The sequence below is a fragment of the Mandrillus leucophaeus genome, unplaced genomic scaffold, assembly GCF_000951045.1.
Source record: "Mandrillus leucophaeus isolate KB7577 unplaced genomic scaffold, Mleu.le_1.0 Scaffold169, whole genome shotgun sequence".
In the NCBI taxonomy this organism is placed as follows: Eukaryota; Metazoa; Chordata; class Mammalia; order Primates; family Cercopithecidae; genus Mandrillus; species Mandrillus leucophaeus.
The window spans coordinates 233,020-253,074 of record NW_012101687.1 but is presented as its reverse complement, the minus strand read 5'-3'; the positions used below and the strand labels follow the sequence as shown (position 1 = coordinate 253,074).

The following is a 20,055-nucleotide window of genomic DNA, read 5'->3' as shown; positions in this document are numbered from 1 at the left end:
AGCTGAAGAACAGCATGTGACAAGTCACCCTTCTGTACCAACTGTATGCATTGTCTGTTCTTCACATAATATTAACAGAATCTTACTCTAAGACCCATCCTCATTTTTAAAAAATGTTTCTCTGTCTCAAATTCAGTACTACATTTTGGATTAAAGCAGTGTATCCCATCTCTGACTTTCCTATCAGCAAATCTACCTTTTAGTGATCAGCAAGGCTACAATCCAGTTTCAAGTTGTGTCATCACCTGTTTAATATAGCTGCAAAAAAAAAAAACACATTATTTTTCAGTCCTGGAGATAAGGAAGGCACTAATTATGTAATGTGAAAAGATAACTCCCTTTTATCTGCTCAAATGGCTTGAGAGAAAGGTTTAAAAATACTGATAAGGACTATAAATTTAGCCAACTCTATTACTTATTAACATTACTGACTGGACATGTCATAGTGCTGAACATGTGTTACTTAAACTACTATAGATGTTACGTCCTAACTTATAATATTAAAATTACAGTTACGTATCACTCCAAATTTCTCCAAAGCATTTCTACAGACATTATCACAGCAGTTCCCTACAAAAATCACTGGCTGGAAGTAAAGTTGATTTTACCATACCCTCATTTAACAGACACAAAAAACAAGGCCCAGAGGTTATGTGTATCTTGCTTGCCCAAATAAAGCTTGTAGCTAACAATAAGATAAAGTATAAAAAAATTCTACTGCTGCCTGGTAGTTAATACTGTGAACTCTAAAGTTAGATCTTGGGTTCAAATGCTGGCTCCAACACGTAGTAGCTGTGGGACCTTGGACAAATCACTTGTAACCTTATTCCCTCTATCTTTCCATTTTCTCACAGACATAGTATGAGTAGTTACCCGCATGAAAATTAAAATAAAATGCTCATACACACTGAAAATTCTCAATAAATGTTTGCTCTTATCACCTAAGGCTTTAAAATCTGAAAGAAGGGACATTTAGAGATGAAATTTTTAAAAAACCAAAATAACACTGCTGTCAAAAGGATAAGAATATTTCTAGAACATCTTGAACCATAATCATAAATGTTCAGATTTTATAACATTTTCATTTTTGGCAAATTCATTCTTCATGTCTCTTCCTTTTTTAAAAATTACTCCTAAAAACCTGCAAGAAATAATAAAACCTACGTTTATTAAAATTGTGTGGTTTTAAAGGTAGAATTCTCAATTGAGAAAATGGTAATACAGAAAAGGTGAAAGGAATGATCAACACACATTACTTCAATTATCCAACTATTTATTTTGTGTACATATCCACTGTGGTAAGCTTTACCAGATGGTATACTCGAATTTACAGAAACTAATTTTTAAAGTATGTTTCCTAAGTCACAATATATAAAAATCTGATATATTGTTGCATGGTAACAAAATCCCAATCTGAAGGCTAGCTAGTGCAGAAATATTTAGGACAAAGGAGAGAATGTCAGCCAAAGTGTGGGGAGAGTGTCACTCCCATAGTTCTAAAAAGTATGATACATACTTATCTTCTGGTATTACCTGGTACATAGTATAGGTGCTCAATAAATAATCTGAGTGAATGGGTGATTGAATGAATAAATGAGTAGGAGAAACTTAATGTTTCTTCAAATGAACTAAATCAAACAAGAAAGCATTTGTGATCCCATGGGAGATACACTTATAAACCAAGGAAGTCATTAATAAGGCTGACCAAGGTTCCAAGTCATAGCTCAAAGCCTAGAAGTAGATATTCCAAGATTCCCCTCACCTCCTAATTAATTTCAACAATCCTCTTCATATGCTTTGAAAATTTTACCTTGGTGAACTCCTACAGAGCAAAAGCATCCTTTGTAAGTATAGCGTGCTTTCAGGAATTAGCCATAGCGAGCAAATTGTGTGTGTGTGTGTGTGTGTGTGTGTCTGTGCGCGCGCGCGTGTGTGTACATACTCAGATACATATGAGCTAACTGAAAACCAAAATTAATCTTCTGCTATGTGCTAAAATACTCATTTGCTACTAAAGGGTTTTTTCTATTCATGTCACATTCAGGGCAGGACAGCAATTGCTGGTGCATACTTACTACCCAATTAGTTCAGGAGAGCTGAACTAAACTCTTGCATAGTTTTACAACCAAGCCTTGTTTTTAAACTTTAGCTTGTCATTTGATAGTAACATAGCTGTAAAGATGAATTCAGAAGTCATCTTGCAAAAGTAAAAGTTAAAAGGTGTGCAAAAGCACAAAGCAATAAATCTGCTACCCAGGAAAAATTAAGTGGTATAATTTTAAACTATACCTCGAAATAAAAGAAAATGAAGACATATGAAAAGTAATTCATGATGGCTTCCATATGATAGATGCATTATTCTATTTTTAGAGATTACCTGTTACAATAATTTTTATAACCTTTTTGAAGAGCTAATTTCCTTAGAAATATATTTTTTAAATAATGACATTAAATGTGCAAAATAAATTATTACGATCTAACTTCTTTCTTCCTGATCAACTCTTGTTTAAAAAAATTTTGGTAGTATTGTTAATAAAGAATATTATTAACTATATATATATGATATAATGTATAAACTGATGCAGTTTAAACCATAGATTATTAAAACAGTGAAATCCAAAGGTTACTGCTCAAATATACTGCTACTGGTTCACTTTAAAATCTATGTTAAGGCTGGGCACTGTGGCGCACACCTGCAATCCCAGCACTTTGAGAGGCCAAGGCGGGTGGATTACTTGAGGTCAGGAGTTTAAGACCAGCCTGGCCAACATGGTGAAACCTCATCTTTACTAAAAAATACAAAAATTAGCTGGGCATGGTCCCATGTGCCTGTAATCCCAGACACTTGGGAGGTGGAAGCAGGAAAATCACTTGAACCTGGGTGGTGGGCAGATACTGCACCACTGCACACCAGCCTGGGCGACAGAGCGAGACCCTGTCTCCAAAAAAATAAAAAATAAATAAAATCTATGTTAAAAATAAATTCTAAATATGAAAATCAAAATCCAAAGTTATAAGCAAATAACTGTCATAACAATTTCCAGAATTAATATTAAGCTATGTTCCCAAATTAAATGGCAGCAATTTTTAGTGTATAATCAATACAAGATTAAAATACATTTTTTAAAAAAACGTTATTTTAAGTTCTGGGACACATGTGCAGGATGTGCAGGTTTGTTACACAGGTAAACATGTGCCATGGCGGTTTGCTGCACCTATCAACCCATCACCTACGTATTAAGCCCAGCATGCATTAGCTATTTTTCCTGACATTCTCCCCACCCTTAGAATATATCTTTATTCTAATTTAGATTATATCATTAGTAATAAAATTTTCACAAAGAAGTTAGTAGTACTTATTAACTAACAAGTATATTTTGGAGGAGAGTTCCAATAGCTTAAGGTGTCTTTCTCTTTTAAACAACTTATAAACTATATAATTATCTTTGCACTGAGGATAGAAATTTCCTTTTATTTATATAACATATTTTTCAGATAGGTAAAGTTAATACTGAATAACCAATGAGCAAGGAGAAGCAAGCTTTAAGAACTTCCCAACTCTTAGGAATCATGAAAATAATTTTTTAAAGTGTCCCTGAAATTATCAAACACATCCTTTCCATTAAAACGAATATGAGTATAAAAGGAAAATACAAAGTTTATTTAAAAGGAGCAAAAAAGGGGGAACAAATGTACGAAAAGGTCTTTATATCCTAAAAATGAACAATGGAAAGAACAAGTTGTAAGTGGTAATACAAATCAAAAGATCACTTTCCCTACCAGTTTTGAGACTGTGCAAATATTTTAAAAATTAGAAACAGTTTTCATATTGTATTATTGTTCTATGTATTACATATTATAGTTTGTATTATAGCAGATGCCCCCTCCCCTTTAATTAATCTAAAACCTTAAGGATAAAAAGTTCCATGTGATTCATAATTGTTGAATGAATACCACTTTTCCTAAAGTTGTTAGGTTTCATAGATTATTCCTGGCACTTCTAGGATTTTATGAATCTATACTCTTCACAGTTTTCTAATAACAGTAACAGTAGAGAACATATATCAAGTCCTTATTTATACATATTAAAAGGCAATCTAGAAGAACGGTTAAGAGCCACTATCTGAGTTCAACTACTGCTGCTTCACTTACTAGCTACAAGACTCTAGGTGAGTTACTTCTCAGTTACTTCTCCATTTACTTATAAAATGGGATAAGTACCTACCTCATAAGGATTAAATAACAATTGTTTAGCTCAGTGCCTGGTACACAGTTAATGCTACATAAGGGTTAGTTATTATTATTACTATGTGCCATGTATAAGTTTTACTTTACACACATTACTTCATTAATTCTCATTTAACCTATTTTCCAGATGAGGATATTGAAGTTTACAACAGCTAAGCAACTTGCCTTAGTAAAAAAAAACCTAGCAAGTGGAAGCGCCAATACTGACATCTAGGTTCTCTGATAGCTATGCCAATGTATCCTCAAACTAGTCTCCGTGGATATATCTGTAGAGATTCACAAGTTTTTCCTCTGATTATTTTTAATTTTAAATCATTCTAGGGATAATTTTCAAATGAAAAACATCTTCATAGAGTAGACTTTAATTTCTGAAATCATCAAACTGGTATACGCAAATCCCTGGCATTCATGGGAATAGTCTCATAGATCTAGGATTTTTTTTTTTTTTTTTTACAAAGCAGTCAACTCGTAAAACTTCAAACATAACACAGAGCTTTCATTCTTCAAGAATGAGAGAATAGGCCAGCCACTATGGCTGACACCTGTAATCCCAGCACTTTAGGAGGCGAAGGTAAGAGGATCACTTGAGCCCAGGAGTTCAAGACCAGCCAGGACAACAAAGTGAGACCCTATCTCAACAAAAAATACAAAAAATTAGCCAAGTGTGGTGGTGTAGAGCTATAGTCCCAGCTACTCAGGAGGCTGAGCTGTGAGGATTGCTTGAGTCCTGGGAGGTTGAGGCTGCAGTGACCCATGATCACACCACTGCAATCCAACCTGGGTGACAGAGCAAGACCCTGTCTCATGTTGGGAAAAAAAAAAAGAATGAGAGCAACAACTATTTTTCAAAATGCTTATTCCCCATATTCATTTTAGATACCAAGTTCGGTTGGGACCTTTTGGCTAGTCTACTTTAAAAAGTAAAAGTATTTTTTAAACGACAATGACATAAAACATGTTACCTCTTTGTAACAACCGGTCTTGGTTTTAAAGAAAAAAACAACACATTAAAAGACCAAACAAACATTTAAAAGTATTCCTTTAGTAAACAGTACTAGTACTCACATTCAGCACCAGTCTCTCATCTTCACTCCAATTCTGTATCTACAAGAGCCTTCAAGAATTTTTCACTTGAACAACTCAAATAATAAGTCCTAAGTAAACTCATTTTCCCTAGACCACTTTTCTCCAAACAAGATCCCTCTTCAACATCTCTAATTCCTCCAATGACATTACCATTCTCACAGTCATCCAGGTTCATGGCCAGAATAATCTTTGACTCCTATCTCTACTTTATTCCCTATATTCAAAACCGTATGTCTTTCTTCAAATGAATTATGTCGTTCAGAGGCCCAACTCCATTCCCACTTATCAACCTCCTTGAGGTTTCATCACCCTACTCCTTCCCTCCAATCCTATCACTATCTACACCATCACTTGTTTATCCTTCTTAAAAGACCAATTCAATCATGCTTGTCCTCTGCTTTATAACCTCTATGAACTCCATTACTCAACCTACAGAATAAAATCCAAATGTTGAATTTAGAGCTTCTGATCATATAAGACCGATCATTTGAGAATTTACAGTGAATTCTCCCCTTTTATACAAGTGTGTCACCACATAATATCCCGTATGTTTCTTAGCCATTTCCTATTACTGTTATTACTGGTGTGGAGGCTTCTACAGAAATAAGATTTCTTTTACATATCCTTACAAGACACTAAGTAGACAACCAATTACTGAGTTAGATATTATGAGTTAACAGTGCATATATACTGGGTACCTGATATGTGATCATTTATTCAACAGATATTTGCTGAATAATGAATCTGTGCTGAAGATACTAATGTGACTTCCATCTACTAAGAGATTTCCACGTGCCAGACAACACTAGTTTAGATGCATTATCTCACTTAATACAAGTTATCCTGAGACAGTATTATCAATCTCATTTTTAGTATGAGGCAATTATATCTCTAGTATAGTCTACTTTAAAAAGTAGAGCCAAAATCAGAACTGAGTAAAAAGCCTGTACTCTTTAACACTGTATTCTACTCCTATAGAAAGATTACTCTAGAGAGGAGCTGTAATCTATTTGGCATGATGGACACACAAATATAATACTTTGCCCTAAATACTATGAAGGATGCATTAATGTCTTATTTGAGCACAAAATGATGGGCCAAACTCTAGGGTAAAAAGACAGAGAGTCAGAGATGTCTGGAGATGACATATTTAAGAATGAATCACAGTTACACAATAAAGAAACAACATTCCCAAAAAAGGGGATAACTTGTGCAAAGGTAGAAAAGCACAAATTTCATTACTTAGAGAACATCAAGTAGTTCAGTTTTCTAGAAAGTAAGTGTGATAAGGGGGACTGGTAGAAAGGGCAAGTATAGTCAGATCTTGAACAGTTTAGCCAAGGAGTTTAGATTTTGGCCAATAACTAACAGAAAGCCATTGTGTAATTTTAAACAAGAGGGGATGATCACATTTGTGCTTTAGAACTACTGCTCTGTACTGACAAACGGACTGGAAGAGCTAAAGCCTAGAAGCAGGGACACCATTTTAGGTTACTAAAAGAGTTCAGCCAAGAGACTAACCTAGAACAGTGGCGAGGAACAGAAAAAGACTGATTCAAAAGATACACAGGAAACAGAACTACAGGACTTGGTAACCAATTAGGTTGGGGGTTTGGAGGAAGGTGAGGGAAAGGAAAGAATCTAGGTAAATCCAAGGTTTCTCTCTTGAGCTCTGTCTGGGTGGATGGAAGCACCATTAACTAAATCAGGGAAGAGGAGCAAAAACAAGATAAATATAAGGAAAATGTCAGATGGTATTGGTACATACTTCTAGTATACCCAAAACATGTCTAGTAAACAAATAGGTATACCTAGATCTCAGGAGAAATCCAAGGTAAAAATACAAAACGAAGATAATGGCCAGGAGAGTGAATGAAACTTCCTAGAGAAATGTGTACAATAGGAGACAGCCAAAGATCAAGCTGTGGAGACCACCAATATTTAAAACAGGCAGACAGGAGTATGAAAACTAAGAGAGAGTAGTGATACAGAAGCTTAGAAAGGAGAAAGTTTCATGAAGAAGGGAGCTGTCAACGCACTAAACATACCAAAGAAATGAGGATTTGAAAATTGAGTAACTGGTGACTTGAAGAAGAGAGGTAGCAGAGGAATGGCTGGTGAAGAAAGCTAAACTAGACAGGGTTGAGTGAATGGCAGGGAAGAAAATAGAGGTAGAAAGTTTGAGAAGAGAGTAACAACTAGAGAAGAAAAGAGCATTGAAGAGCAACATTTTTAGAATGATAGAGATTTTAGCATTTTTATACAATGAGAAAGGGACTAGTGGAAAACGAGATTTTAAAGTTATACCTCTGTACTTAAAATTAGTATATGGAAAAGTTACCCATAATACAATGTTAAGTGAAAAAACAAGTTGCAGAACATGTATGCTATAATGTCACTTAAAATTCTGACTCCTTTCAACGCCCCTCAAGGTGTTTAGGTCTTTACGATCTGGCCCATACCTACCTCTAACTTCACAGCATGCCATTTTCCACTTCATTCATTATGTCCCAGCAACACTGGCCATTCTTTTTGGTCCTTCAACACACAAGGCTGTTCTCGCCTCAGGAATTCTGCACTTGCTGTTACTTCTGCCAGAATGCTCTTCTCCTGATCAAAGGCTAGTTCCTTCAAGTCATTCATATCTCAGTTCAAACATCCCTCCTCAGAGAGGTCTGCCTACCTTTATGTAATATTGCATATCTCTTCATCTCAGCCCCAAAAAGTTACCAGCAATACCTTGTGTTAGCAACTACCATTATCTGAAATTCTTATTTACTTGTCCATTCCCCTCCTAGAAGTGTAAGCTCTGTAACAGAGATTTCATCTTCCACACATGCAACATATTGTTCGCCACATATCTCTGCTGCTTAAAATAGTACCGGGCACATAGTAGACACTCTGTTTTTGAATGAAAATCTGTACGCACACACATATACACACACACACACAGATGTGTTTACATGAAAAATATTAAGGAAGGTCAGAAAGGATCTTAATACTTGAATTTATTTATATGGGGGCAGCATGAGGCTAGGAAGAGAGGCATACAATAACCATTCACTGTTTCCTTCATCTCTATTCAAACTTTTTCTGTAGAAGTCATGTCTTTTGTAACTGAAAAAAAAAAAAAATTAATAATGATCATATGAGCCTAGGACAGTTGATCTACTCTGCTTCTCTATTTTCGTTTGGTGGGCTATAATGATCTAATCGCCTGTGGAACAAGTGACTACTCTAACTGCAGGTTGATCCTTGAGTTGTTTTGGTATGGCAGTTCAAAGTTAGAATCTTAAACCTTGGAGCTGGAAAGAGCTTAGGAATCATCTAATCCAACCCCCTAGTTTTATAGATGAGGAAGAAGAGACTTAGAGCAATTCAATTAATAAAAAATAGGGTATTGATGAAAAAGTTTCAAAGACTATATGATTAAGAACAATTTAAAAGACTAATCTATTATATGTTATATGTAATTTAAAGAACTAATAAAAGCCTCCTAAAAGTTACTCTCACATATAACCTACAATCTTCTGGTGAAAACTATTGCTCAAAGTACAAGGATTTCCCTAAGCATAGTATTTGACCAACGAACTCCATGGTTAAAGCATCATAATATAACAAAGGATATCGAATACGTGTGTGTGTGTGTGTGTGTGTGTGTATACATATATATATGGAGTGAAAATATTATTCACTCTTGATACCCTGTTAGGTGTGCAGACTAACTGAAGTTAGGCACTTCTTTCCACAGGGTAGACATACAATATGTCAAGTATATCATACATTAAGGATTCATCATACTTTGATTCAAATTTCTGTATTAATTTCTATAATGTGTATTTAATGGGATAAAAACCAAATGTTAAACAGGTAAGAAATGCACTACTATATCATTTACAGAAATGTCTTAACTATTTCTCTCTCTAGTTTACCAGGAATACAACAAATTTTGTCTAAACTTCTGAATAATACCACCTTATGCTTAACACACTGTCTCACTTGACCCTCACAACCCCAGAGACAGCAGATATTGTTATTTCCATTTAGTATATAAAATGAGGCTCAGAGATTAAGGAGCTTGACCACAGTCATTCAGACAAGTCCTAGAACCTAGATCCTCTACTTCTTAGCCATTGTTCTTTCCAACACCCAGATTACTTCACATTTACCATTTACTAAAATGTAAATATAATTTCCCTCCTTCCTTATCCGTGAAGGTGAAGAGTACCAAAATCCTAGCATTCCTATCCTATTCTACCTGAGCTTTTAGTACATCACATTAGTCATTCATCTTAATACTGATGAGAAAGATGTGAAAGTCACCTTAACTGAGAATTGTGCTTATCAATAATTCTGTATGAAATCCTACCAAACAGTCAATTACTTTTTTTTTTTTTTTTTGAGATGGAGTCTTGCTCAGTAGCCCAGGCTGGAGTGCAGTGGCGCGATCGCCCACCACCACACCCGACTAATTTTTTTTTGTATTTTTAGTAGAGACGGGGTTTCACCATGTTAGCCAGGATGGTCTCGATCTCCTGACCTCGTGATCCACCCGCCTCGGCCTCCCAAAGTGCTGGGATTACAAGCGTTAGCCACCGTGCACAGCCGTCAATTACTTTCTTAATCATAATAAAGGTACCCACTTATTTAGAAAGTTCTCTACAAACAATACCCAAAATTGTTAAAATGATCTTTATAGTTGGAAATAAAATCTGAAACCAAATCTTAGCCTTACTACTAACTGTTCAACACTCAGTGCATTTCTTAACTTAGTATCACCCTCATCCAAAAAATGAGGATAATACCACCTGCTTCTGTGAGTTGCTGGGAAGATGAAATGGTACAATAGATGTAAAACAATTAGCTCTTAGAAAATGGCCAGATCTGCTAACATGGTGAAACTCCGTCTCTAAAAAATACAAAAAAGAAATTAGCCCGGCCTGGTGGCACGTGCATATAGTCCCAGCTACTAGGGAGGCCGAGGCAGGAGAATCGTTTGAACCCGGGAGGCGGAGGTTGCAGTGACCAGAGATCGTGCCACTGCACTCCAGCCTGGCGACAGAGCGAGACTGTCTCAAAAAAAAAAAGAAAAAGGCCAGATCTTATAGCTGTTAGAGACACAGATGCAGATAGCTACTGCTGATAGGTAATGTCATTTAATTTATGTGAACTTTTACTAGTTGAACTTCTAGTGTGCCCTTATTTTTTTTCTCCCCAATATTTGGGGCAGGACACAATACACTCATGCTCCCAGGGAACAAATTAAAGTGAGAGCTGAATTTCATTGTTGTTCTAACCCCTGTAATTAAGCAATAGAGTAATAATCTATTATTTGACTGTCTTGGAATTGGCTATATCAAAGCTTACACTATTTTGACTCCTATTCTTTATCTGAGTTGGCTAAAAGCATCTTTCACTCTATTTTCAAATAAAACTAATAAGCCAACTTTATGAATACAAATAAAAATACGGTGAATTCATCTTGGGTGAAAAGAGTAGGAAGGCTTCAGGGGGAATGCAGAGAGAGACCTAACACTGAGAAATTATGTATTCAGAAGTCCATTTTGTACTAATTTACTTTCTCTTTTAATCTTCACAAACATCATTCTAGTCAATAAAGGCCTCATTTTATAGATTAGGAAAGTTCAGAAGCTTTAACTCTTACTCTCTCCCTTTTGATCAAGGTGCTTAACCACTTTAACCTACAAGAAGGCTCTCTTGCTCAACTCAAGGTCTTTCCTCTTACAATCTCTGCTCAGAATGGTCTCCTGTTTCTCAACAAGGCTGTCTCCTGCTTCAGGTCTCACCTCAAACAGTACCTCCTCCGTTCAATCTAAAGCAGTGTACACCTACGTCAGTGTAGTGTGGTAAGTTTTTTTAAAAAAAGGAAAAAAAATAAAGTTGTGTACTTCAATTACTCATCTTTATTTCCTTCGCAGAACACAAAATGGTCTGTATTCATCTTCTTTTTGTGTTTAAGGGCAGAAATACTTTGATAATGACAATGAACACACCTACCTACAGTCATTTAGCAAGTAAATAACAGGACCTGGAAACCAATCCAAGGAAATCTGACTGCAAGCTCCTGCACTGCCCTACCACTACTTTTTGTATAGATGACAGGGAAGGTGCTTTGGGCTGGGAAATAAATTAAGAGGTGTGCCTTGCTGCTTTTTTATATTCATTCACTATTAAGAAATTATACATATAGTTAATACGACAAAATATTTAACCCGAATTTATGCATACAGTTAATACTACAAATAATTCGAATTTCAAGAGCCACTACATTGCCTACTAGAATCACAACTCAATTTGAAAAAACACTACATTTATAATGTGTCTTATCCTAATACTTCAAATTTGTTGAGTGATTGGCATCTGCGCAAATAGTTATTTAGGGCTAAAAGAAAACTGTCACATATACAAATGAGTTTTACTAACAAGCTTATAATATTCTTTTAAAAATTGTTTTGAATTTCACAATACATCATGCAGAAAACTTAACACCAGTCATATGATATCATTTCGATAATGGTGTTCTTTCTTAAAGAAAGATGACATGCACTGACTGTTGCGTTTTTGCTGTCAAACCATGTTCTTGCAGGTAAGTCAGTTCATGTAAAACGCTAAGCGCGGCTAAAGCGGACCACTAACAACATTCCCTTTGTTACCTTACCCACAGGATTTAATACTTACTGCTGAGTTCTCCATCCTCAGATACTCCTGTCCCTCTCATTCCTAGGTAAGTCAGTCCCAGTATTAGAAAAAATAAGCAGGCAGCAGTTAAGAGAAACATCGACAAGTAGTGGGCACTGAAACTCCCTGTTGGGGACACCTCCTCCCGTTTAAATTGCTGGAGAAGTTCCTCTTCGGGTTCGGAAAGCTTCGGTTTGTTGTATGTGTTTTTCAGGTAGGTATGATTGGAGCCCGTATGATTGGCGTGGTTGATCCTGAGTGAACTAGCGGCGGCCACCGCCGCACTGGGAGGGAGGCTGTTAGAATAAATCCTGGGAGAGTCCACATTGAAGGCCCCACTGCCAATATGATTATTGGTTTTCAGAAGGGAGCCTGTTGACGAATCCAAGGTTGAGTCCATGTCAGTAAGTGGCGGGGGCAGGAGTGGGGTCAGTTTCTTAGCGTTAACACGGTATCTAGGAACCGGGCTGGAGTCCACTTGATCACACCCTCCTCCCTGCTCCGCCGCCGCCGCCTCTTCGAGGTTTCGGCTCCTGTCTAGACTCCCGGCAGCCGCCGCCCTGTCATTCATCGCGTGTCCTCCCCCTCCCTGAACTGAAGTCTCCAGCCTGCCGCCGGCCGATTTAGCAGTCAGCGGGGAGAGAGGCTTACTATGGGTTCGTCTGGGCCGATGCCGGGAAAGGGAGTCGTCCTTTAATACCTGTCTGCTGGAGGCCACGTCGTCGTCGTCCTCTTCCTCTGAGTCTGAATAGTTTTCCCGGCAGCTGTAGGGGACAAGCCGGCTGCCATTCACGGTCCGGCTCGCCCAGAGCGGCTCCTCGGCCTCCGGATCCCTCTCCTCACCGTCCTCTCCCTCCCCTTCCTCGTCCTCCACTGCTCCATCTTTCCCCGGCGGGGTCTGCAGGTCGGGGCCCGCCGGCCTCCTGGCCCCCCACCACGAGTGGGGCTTCCTTCGCTCGGCAGAGTTGCTGTTAGTCACCTCGCTGGCGGCCAGGGGCGCCGGCGGCGCTTTGAGCCCGCGGTACTGGAGCGAAGCCCGGTCTTTCCTCCCGCCGCCGCCGGCCTGGTCCCGGGGACTGGCCTCCACGTCCGACTCGTCCGAGCTGAAGCCCAGCAGCACTTTGCTGCCAGCCGTGGGGGCGGCGGAGGCGCCCCCGGGCCCTCCCAGGAGGTTCTCCGAGCCTGAGGCCGAGATTCGGCACAGGCCCCCAGGAGTCCGTAAGTAGGAGAGGTCGCCCGCGACTGGCCGGACCCCCATCCCCGCGGCTGCTGCCGCCGCTGGTCCCGCGGCTACGACCGTGGCGGCTGCCGTGTTATTGTTATTACTGTTCCGCGTCTTGTTGCCGCGGCCCCCCGACCGGTGCTGTTGCTGCTCTTCCTCTCGAAGCTTCTTCAGCTTCTTGAGGTAGACCGGGCGGGTGCTCTCCGTCACTGGTCCGGGAGACAGGCCGTAACGGCGGAGCTGAGAGAAAAGCTCCTCATCCGAGAGCTGCTGAGGTGCCGAAGCCGCTGCCGCCGCCATTTTCTCTCCAGGGTGTTTTACAAGCTCCGCGCTACCGGAAGTGACGCGCCGCCCTAGACCCTGAACTAGACCGCGCGGCGTCGCCCTCCCAGCGCCGCGGGCGTCTCGGCCAATGGGAGGCGCGGGAGGAGCTCACCTGAGCGGGAAACAGCCACCTGAGCAGCGCGCGGCTCCCACGGCGGAGACTGTTTCTACTCTCTCACCTTGAGGTGTTGGCGCATTCTCCCCGCTCTTCTCTGTCTCATCTCCAGCTGTTCTCCGCCCTGCCCTTCCAAGCGCCGTTCCCAGGAGCTGCCTCTTACTAAACCACACCTTGACCTCTCCTTCCTAGGTTCCTGCCACCGGGCAGTAATAATTGAAATTACCTTGAAGTTCATGGCATAAGTTTTCTTTACATCTGGATTCCCACTGCCAAGGAAGCCTAGACCTACTGAAAGAAATTCTGCTGGCCAGACTAGATTGGCAGCTTTCCCGTCTGACTTCAGGTTGTCTATTTTTCAGTTCGTCTTTCGCTTGACTTACCAAAAAAAAAAAAAAAAATTTACTTTCTCTCACTGCTCTTGAGAAGCCTCACCTCTCCCATTCTGAGAAGATACAGAGTACACCAATCACAATACAATTTTCTTCTAGCGTAATGTCTGTTCATATTCATTAGTTAATTGTAAGATATTATCTTATTTTTTCCTTTTTTGAAACCTACGTGAGCACTTTTGAAAGTGAAAGCTTATCTGCTTCATTTTAAGACTCTCAAAGACATAACACATGATCCTATTTATTTCCTTCTTAGCACCTTTCCAACCAATAGTTATTTATTAGTTATTAATAAATATTCGTATTTATTTTCAAAATTATTTATTGTCCTATCCTTTTGGACTGTAATAAGCTCCATGTGTGGAGGAACCTTGCTTCTGTTACGATACTAGTAGAAGCTCAATAAATATTTGTTGAATTAATTAAAGAATTGCAAACAAAGGATAGTATGAGATGAATATTTTGAAATAAGACTAGTGCCAGGTGAGGTGGAGAAACCTTCACACAAAGTCAAAAAAACAAGGACGAGACCTGGAAACCCAACTCTCCCATTTATAGAATAGGAAATGAATCCCAGAGAGGTGAAATATGCCCAGTGTGGTGAAGATCTTTTCCCATTTTCCCATTTTCCCATTTCCCCAAACCTTGGCAGACAGACAATTCTTTAGTACTTCAATCCTAGTAGCTACAAAATACTACAATAATTTTTTGTTGTTGAATGAGCTATTTTACCTATTACATTACATTATACACCTGTACAGAAAAATGTTAGTCAAAAGCATAGATACCGCCGGACGCGGTGGCTCACCCCTGTAATCCCAGCACTTTGGGAGGCCGACGGGGGCGGTGCGGATCACGAGGTCAGGAGTTTGAGACCAGCCTGGCTAACATGGTGAAACCCCGTCTCTACTAAAAATACAAAAAAGAAAAGAAAAGAAAAGCCGGGCGTGGTGACAGGCGCCTGTAATCTCAGCTACTCTGGAGGCTGAGGCAGGAGAATTGCTTGAACCCGGGAAGGTGGAGGTTGCAATGAGCCGAGATCGCGCCACTGCACTCCAGCCTGGGCAACAAGAACGAGACTCCGTCTCAAAAAAAAAAAAAAAAAGCGTAGATACTAGCTTTTCAATAACCAGAATCAAACAGCAGAATAATACCTCAATTTTTCACTTTTCCTAGCAAAAGGTTGCCATCTTCTCAAAAAAAACTTTTCTGTGGAGGACACTTCCTCACTTCCTTGTCCTTTATCATTGAGACTTTAAGATTTACAAATGTTCCTGAATCTATGACCGTTACACACTTATAAGAGAGTTTTGAACGGTAAATTATAGTGGCTATGATGATGATGACCTGGACTTTATTGCCATAATTATCTGGGTGGGAACTAAAATTATTATAAACTTAGCGGACTTGTGTCTCCATGTAGCAGAGTGCTTAAGCTGTGAACTTTGGAGTTAGACAAAACTATATATGGACCCAGCCCTTTCTTACTTTCATTCTTGGTTCAACATTTGCTTTATGCCATACTGGCTCCTCTGATAGGAATCATAGAGCTCTGTTGGTTCAGCCTCTGATTTTCATGAACGTTTAAATGACCTCCTATAAGGACTGTTGAACCATTTATGTTTCTGCCTGTGACTTTGGACAAGTTAATTCATCTTTCCGAGCTTTAGCTTCTGTACAAACAGAAGAGGGATGATAAAAATTTCTCAGAAGGCTGTTTTAAAGAGTAAATAAAACTATATATCTGCATAATGCCTAGCACCATACGTAACACACAGTGTGCACTCAACAAATGTTAGTCAATATATAAAGCTAAGTATTGTGTGCAGCCATTTCGGTAGCATGGCCCCTAAGAACGCTATATAATAGCAATTAAAGAAAATGCTACTCCATAGACAAAAATGGAAATGGTCAAACTTCCCTCAAGGCATTAAGTAATTCCAATGAAGAGTTAATGAAGATGGGCCGGGTGCGGTGGCCCATGCCTGTAATCCCAGCACTTTGGGACGCCAAGGCGGGCGGATCACCTGAGGTCAGGAGTTTGAGACCAACCTGGGCAACATGGTGAAATCCCATCTCTACCAAAAAGTTACAAAAATGGCATGATGGCGGTCGCCTGTAATCCCAGCTACTCCGGAGGCTGAGGCAGAAGAATGTCTTGAACCCGAGAGGCAGAGTTTGCAGTGAGCCGAGATAGCACCACCGCACTCCAGCCTGGACGCCAGAGGGAGACTCCGCCCCCCTCAAAAAAAAGAAATACCAAAAAAAAAAAAAAAGCCAGGTGTGGTGTCGCATGCCTGTAATTCCAGCTACTCAGGAGGCTGAGGCAGGAGAATCGCTTGAACCCAGGAGGCAGAGGTTGCAGTGAGCCGAGATCGTGCCACTGCACTCCAGCCTGCATGATGGAGCAAGACTCAGTCTAAAAAAAAAAAAAACAAAAAAAAACAAAAAAAAACAAAACAAAAAAAAACTTTTAAATGTGGAGGATATTGCCTGCCCTACCTGGCAGACAATTCAATCAATATTTGTTGAGAATGATGAATGAACACTGTATGTGAAAATGTTGTTCAAATATGTTGTTTACAGGTTATTATTATCAGATATTAATAATAATGACAACTATGATTGATATGCTACTTTATACTTTTCAAAGAATTTTCCTATACATGACTTTGTTTGATCTACAAGAAACCTTTCCACTCTGAAGATACTGAGAGCATGATTTATTTCATGGAACTATATGGGTTTATAATTACCCTTTGTTTGGTGTTTGAGAAGACCCAACACTTTTTCAGGAGAACCTTCACTACCTCAACACTGTCACTGCTCACTTCCAACATTCTCCTCATTTGCCAGTGGATCTTGCTCCTGCTTCCAGACTGGCTAACACTTAAAGTATGAGGCCCTATTCTTGACTACACCCGAATACTTGACAGGCAGTGCAATGTCAAACTCAGTCCCGCTCCATAAGTTCCAAAAATCTGAGGAAAACATTTATGATGGATTCTGGTCCAACTCTTCTTTGAGGTGTTTTTATTTCTGCATTAAGCCTCCTTATGAAAGACCAATGTAGCTTGGGCCACATTACTAACACGCTATTCCTCCTACTCTCTTTCCCTACCCACCCTGTTCCCAATAGAATACCTTTCACCATGTCACCCATTTAACCTTGACATCAGTTTATATTGAAGAATGATATGAACGCAACATTTCGTTCAAATAAAGATATTGCTGAGAGTTCATTTCCTTAAAGAATGTCCTGTCTGGTCTCATTATTAGAAATGGTTGTATATTTCCAGAGCAATTCACTTGTTTTAATTTTTACTGAAATGACATTCATAAAATATAACATTAATTGTTTTATTTTATTTTATTTTTGAGACAAAGTCTTGCTGTGTCTCCCAAGCTGGAGTGCAGTGGTGCTATCTCAGCTCACTGCAACCTCTGCTTCCCGGGTTCAAGCAATTTTCCTGCCTCAGCCTCCCAAGTGGCTGAGACTGCAGGTACACACCACCATGCCTGGCTAATTTTTGTATTTTTAGTAGATGCAGGGTTTTGCTATGTTGGCCAGGCTGGTCTCAAACTCCTGACCTCAGGTGATCCACCTGCCTCAGCCTTCCAAAGTGCTGGGATTACAGGCGTGAGCCACTGCACCCGGCAACATTAATCATTTTAAAGTATACAATTAATGGCATTTAGTACATTCATAATGTTGCACAACCATCAACCCTATCTAGTCCCAAAACATTTTCATCACCCACAAAGTAAACCCGGAACTCATTAAGCAGCCACTTCCTATTTTCCTCTCTCCCCAGCCCCTGACAAATACTAATATACTTCTTGTCTTTAGGGACTTAACTAGTCTGGCTATTTCATGTAAATGGGATCATACATTACATGACCTCTTGTTTCTAGCTCCTTTCACTTGTTTTTGAGGATCATATGTGTTGCAGCATGTATCAGTACTTCATTTCTTTTTATGCCTGAATAATATATTTCATTGCATGAATATGCCATATTTTATTTATCCATTCATCCATTGATGAACATTTTGGTTGTTTCCACCTTTGGTTATTGTGAATAATGCTACTATGAACATTGGTGTATAAGTATCTGTTTGAATAGCTGTTTTCATTTTTTTTTAGGTATGTACTTCAAAGTGGAATTGCAGATTATATGGTAATTCTATGTTGAACTTTTTGAGGAATCACAAGACTACTAATTTGTTTTTAACTTTATGAATGTGTTCAAGCAAATAAGGAAGCCATTAGGCCTGTGCGGTGCCTCACACCTGTAATCCAGCACTTTGGGAGGCCGAGGAGGGATCACTTGGGGTTAGGAGTTTGAGACCAGCCTGGCCAACATGGTAAAACCCATCTCTACTAAAAATTCAAAAATTAGCCGGGTGTGGTGGCTCGTGCCTGTAATCCCAGCTACTCGGAGGGCTGAGGCAGGAGAATCACTTGAACTCAGAAGGCGGAGGGTGCATGAGCTGAGGTCGTACCACTGCACTCCAGCCTGGGTGACAGAGCAAGACTGAGTCTCAAAACAAAAAAGAAAAAACAAGAAGGAGGCCATTAGCCTAAGGTTGTCTCTGCACCTAAAGCTCTTATATAAGCAAACTGAAACTGAAGTGGAAGCCGTTCTTGCAATTAACTTAAAAAAAAAAAAAAACCCCACCAGCTTTAGCCAATCACAAACAGCCAATCAGCTGATTGGATACATAACTAGAGACTTCCCATCAGACCATACCCAAATAAGGCCAATGCATAGCTGTAGCTAATCGGGTAATTTCTGTACTTTGTTTCCGTGTCGTGGCAAACAAAAAAAAAAAAAGAAAAGAAAAGAAAAGAAAAAAGAAACACCTCCCTGCTTTGGCTGCTAGAGTGGAACCCATAAACTCTTTTTGGTTTTGATACTTCCCAATTCATTAATCATTATTTTCCTTAAACTCTGTCAAATTTATTTTGTCTTAAGTTTTCCTTTTAACAGATGGACACTGTCTGGTGACTTGCCATGTTTCCCCCTTTGAGATGACAGCTAAGAAGTTTATACTCAAATTTGCAATCCAGTCAGAGCAAGTGTATAGGACTACGTAGCCTATATTTTATACATTAACCTTCTTGCTGAGTCCATCTAAATTTCTTAACTTTATTTTTGTGTGTCTCATTTTAAAATATTTTTATTTTATTTTATTTTGGTCAAGCATGGTGGCAGATGCCTGTTTTCCCAACCCTTTGGGAGGTCAATCACTTGAGCTCAGGAGTTCAAGACCAGCCTGGGCAGTGTAGCAAGACCCCATCTCCACAAAAAGTTAAATAAAATAAAACTTAGCCAGGCATGGTTGTGTGCACCAGAGTCCCAGCTACTTGGGAGGCTGAAGCAGGAGGATCGCTTGAGCCCCGGAATTCAAGGCTGCAGGGAGCTGTGGTTTCACCACTACACTCCATCCTGGGCGAGAGAGCAAGAGCTGTCTTTGAGATAAAAGAAAGAAAAAAAAGAAAAGCAAAAAACAACTTTAAGATGTTTTTAATGTTTACGTTATCTTCCAAATATGCACCTTTTTAGCTGCCTGAAATCATTTAATTTATATAATTTTATATAATTCATCTGACAACCCAATGGGTAGGTTTTCTTAGTCTTTATCTTCTACAGATGAAAAAACTGATGGCTAGCAAAGTTACTTGACTCAAGTCTCAATAGACAAATGAGAAACTGAAACCCAGGACCTCTGAGTCCAAATTCCTTGTTCTTTCTACTATACCATACCAACCTTGAATACCTTAATTGAGTCATACAGTTATATGGTGGTAAAAATAAACTTAGTTCCCTCTTTTCTTGTCTACCCTAAAGAGGAAGGTGTCTGTAATGGGGTGAAGGAGAGGACAAAGGCTTTTACAATTAATCTGTTTCTTTGTTTTGTTGCTACATGTAACAACTGGAAAGAAAACTTAAAAATACAAAACTGA

General features: G+C 39.2%; 1 protein-coding gene across 2 annotated transcripts in view; it reads right to left on the bottom strand.

Moving 5' to 3' along the window:
- The window catches only part of LEMD3 (LEM domain containing 3), an 86,401-nt gene extending 72,819 nt beyond the window's left edge, over positions 1-13,582 (bottom strand). For both annotated transcript variants that reach the window (XM_011976561.1, XM_011976562.1), the window contains exon 1: positions 12,034-13,582. In XM_011976561.1, coding sequence (XP_011831951.1) covers positions 12,034-13,555 — 1,522 coding nt within the window. In that variant the 5' untranslated portion in view covers positions 13,556-13,582. The remainder of the gene's footprint in view (positions 1-12,033) is intronic.
- Positions 13,583-20,055: the final 6,473 nt, after the last annotated feature.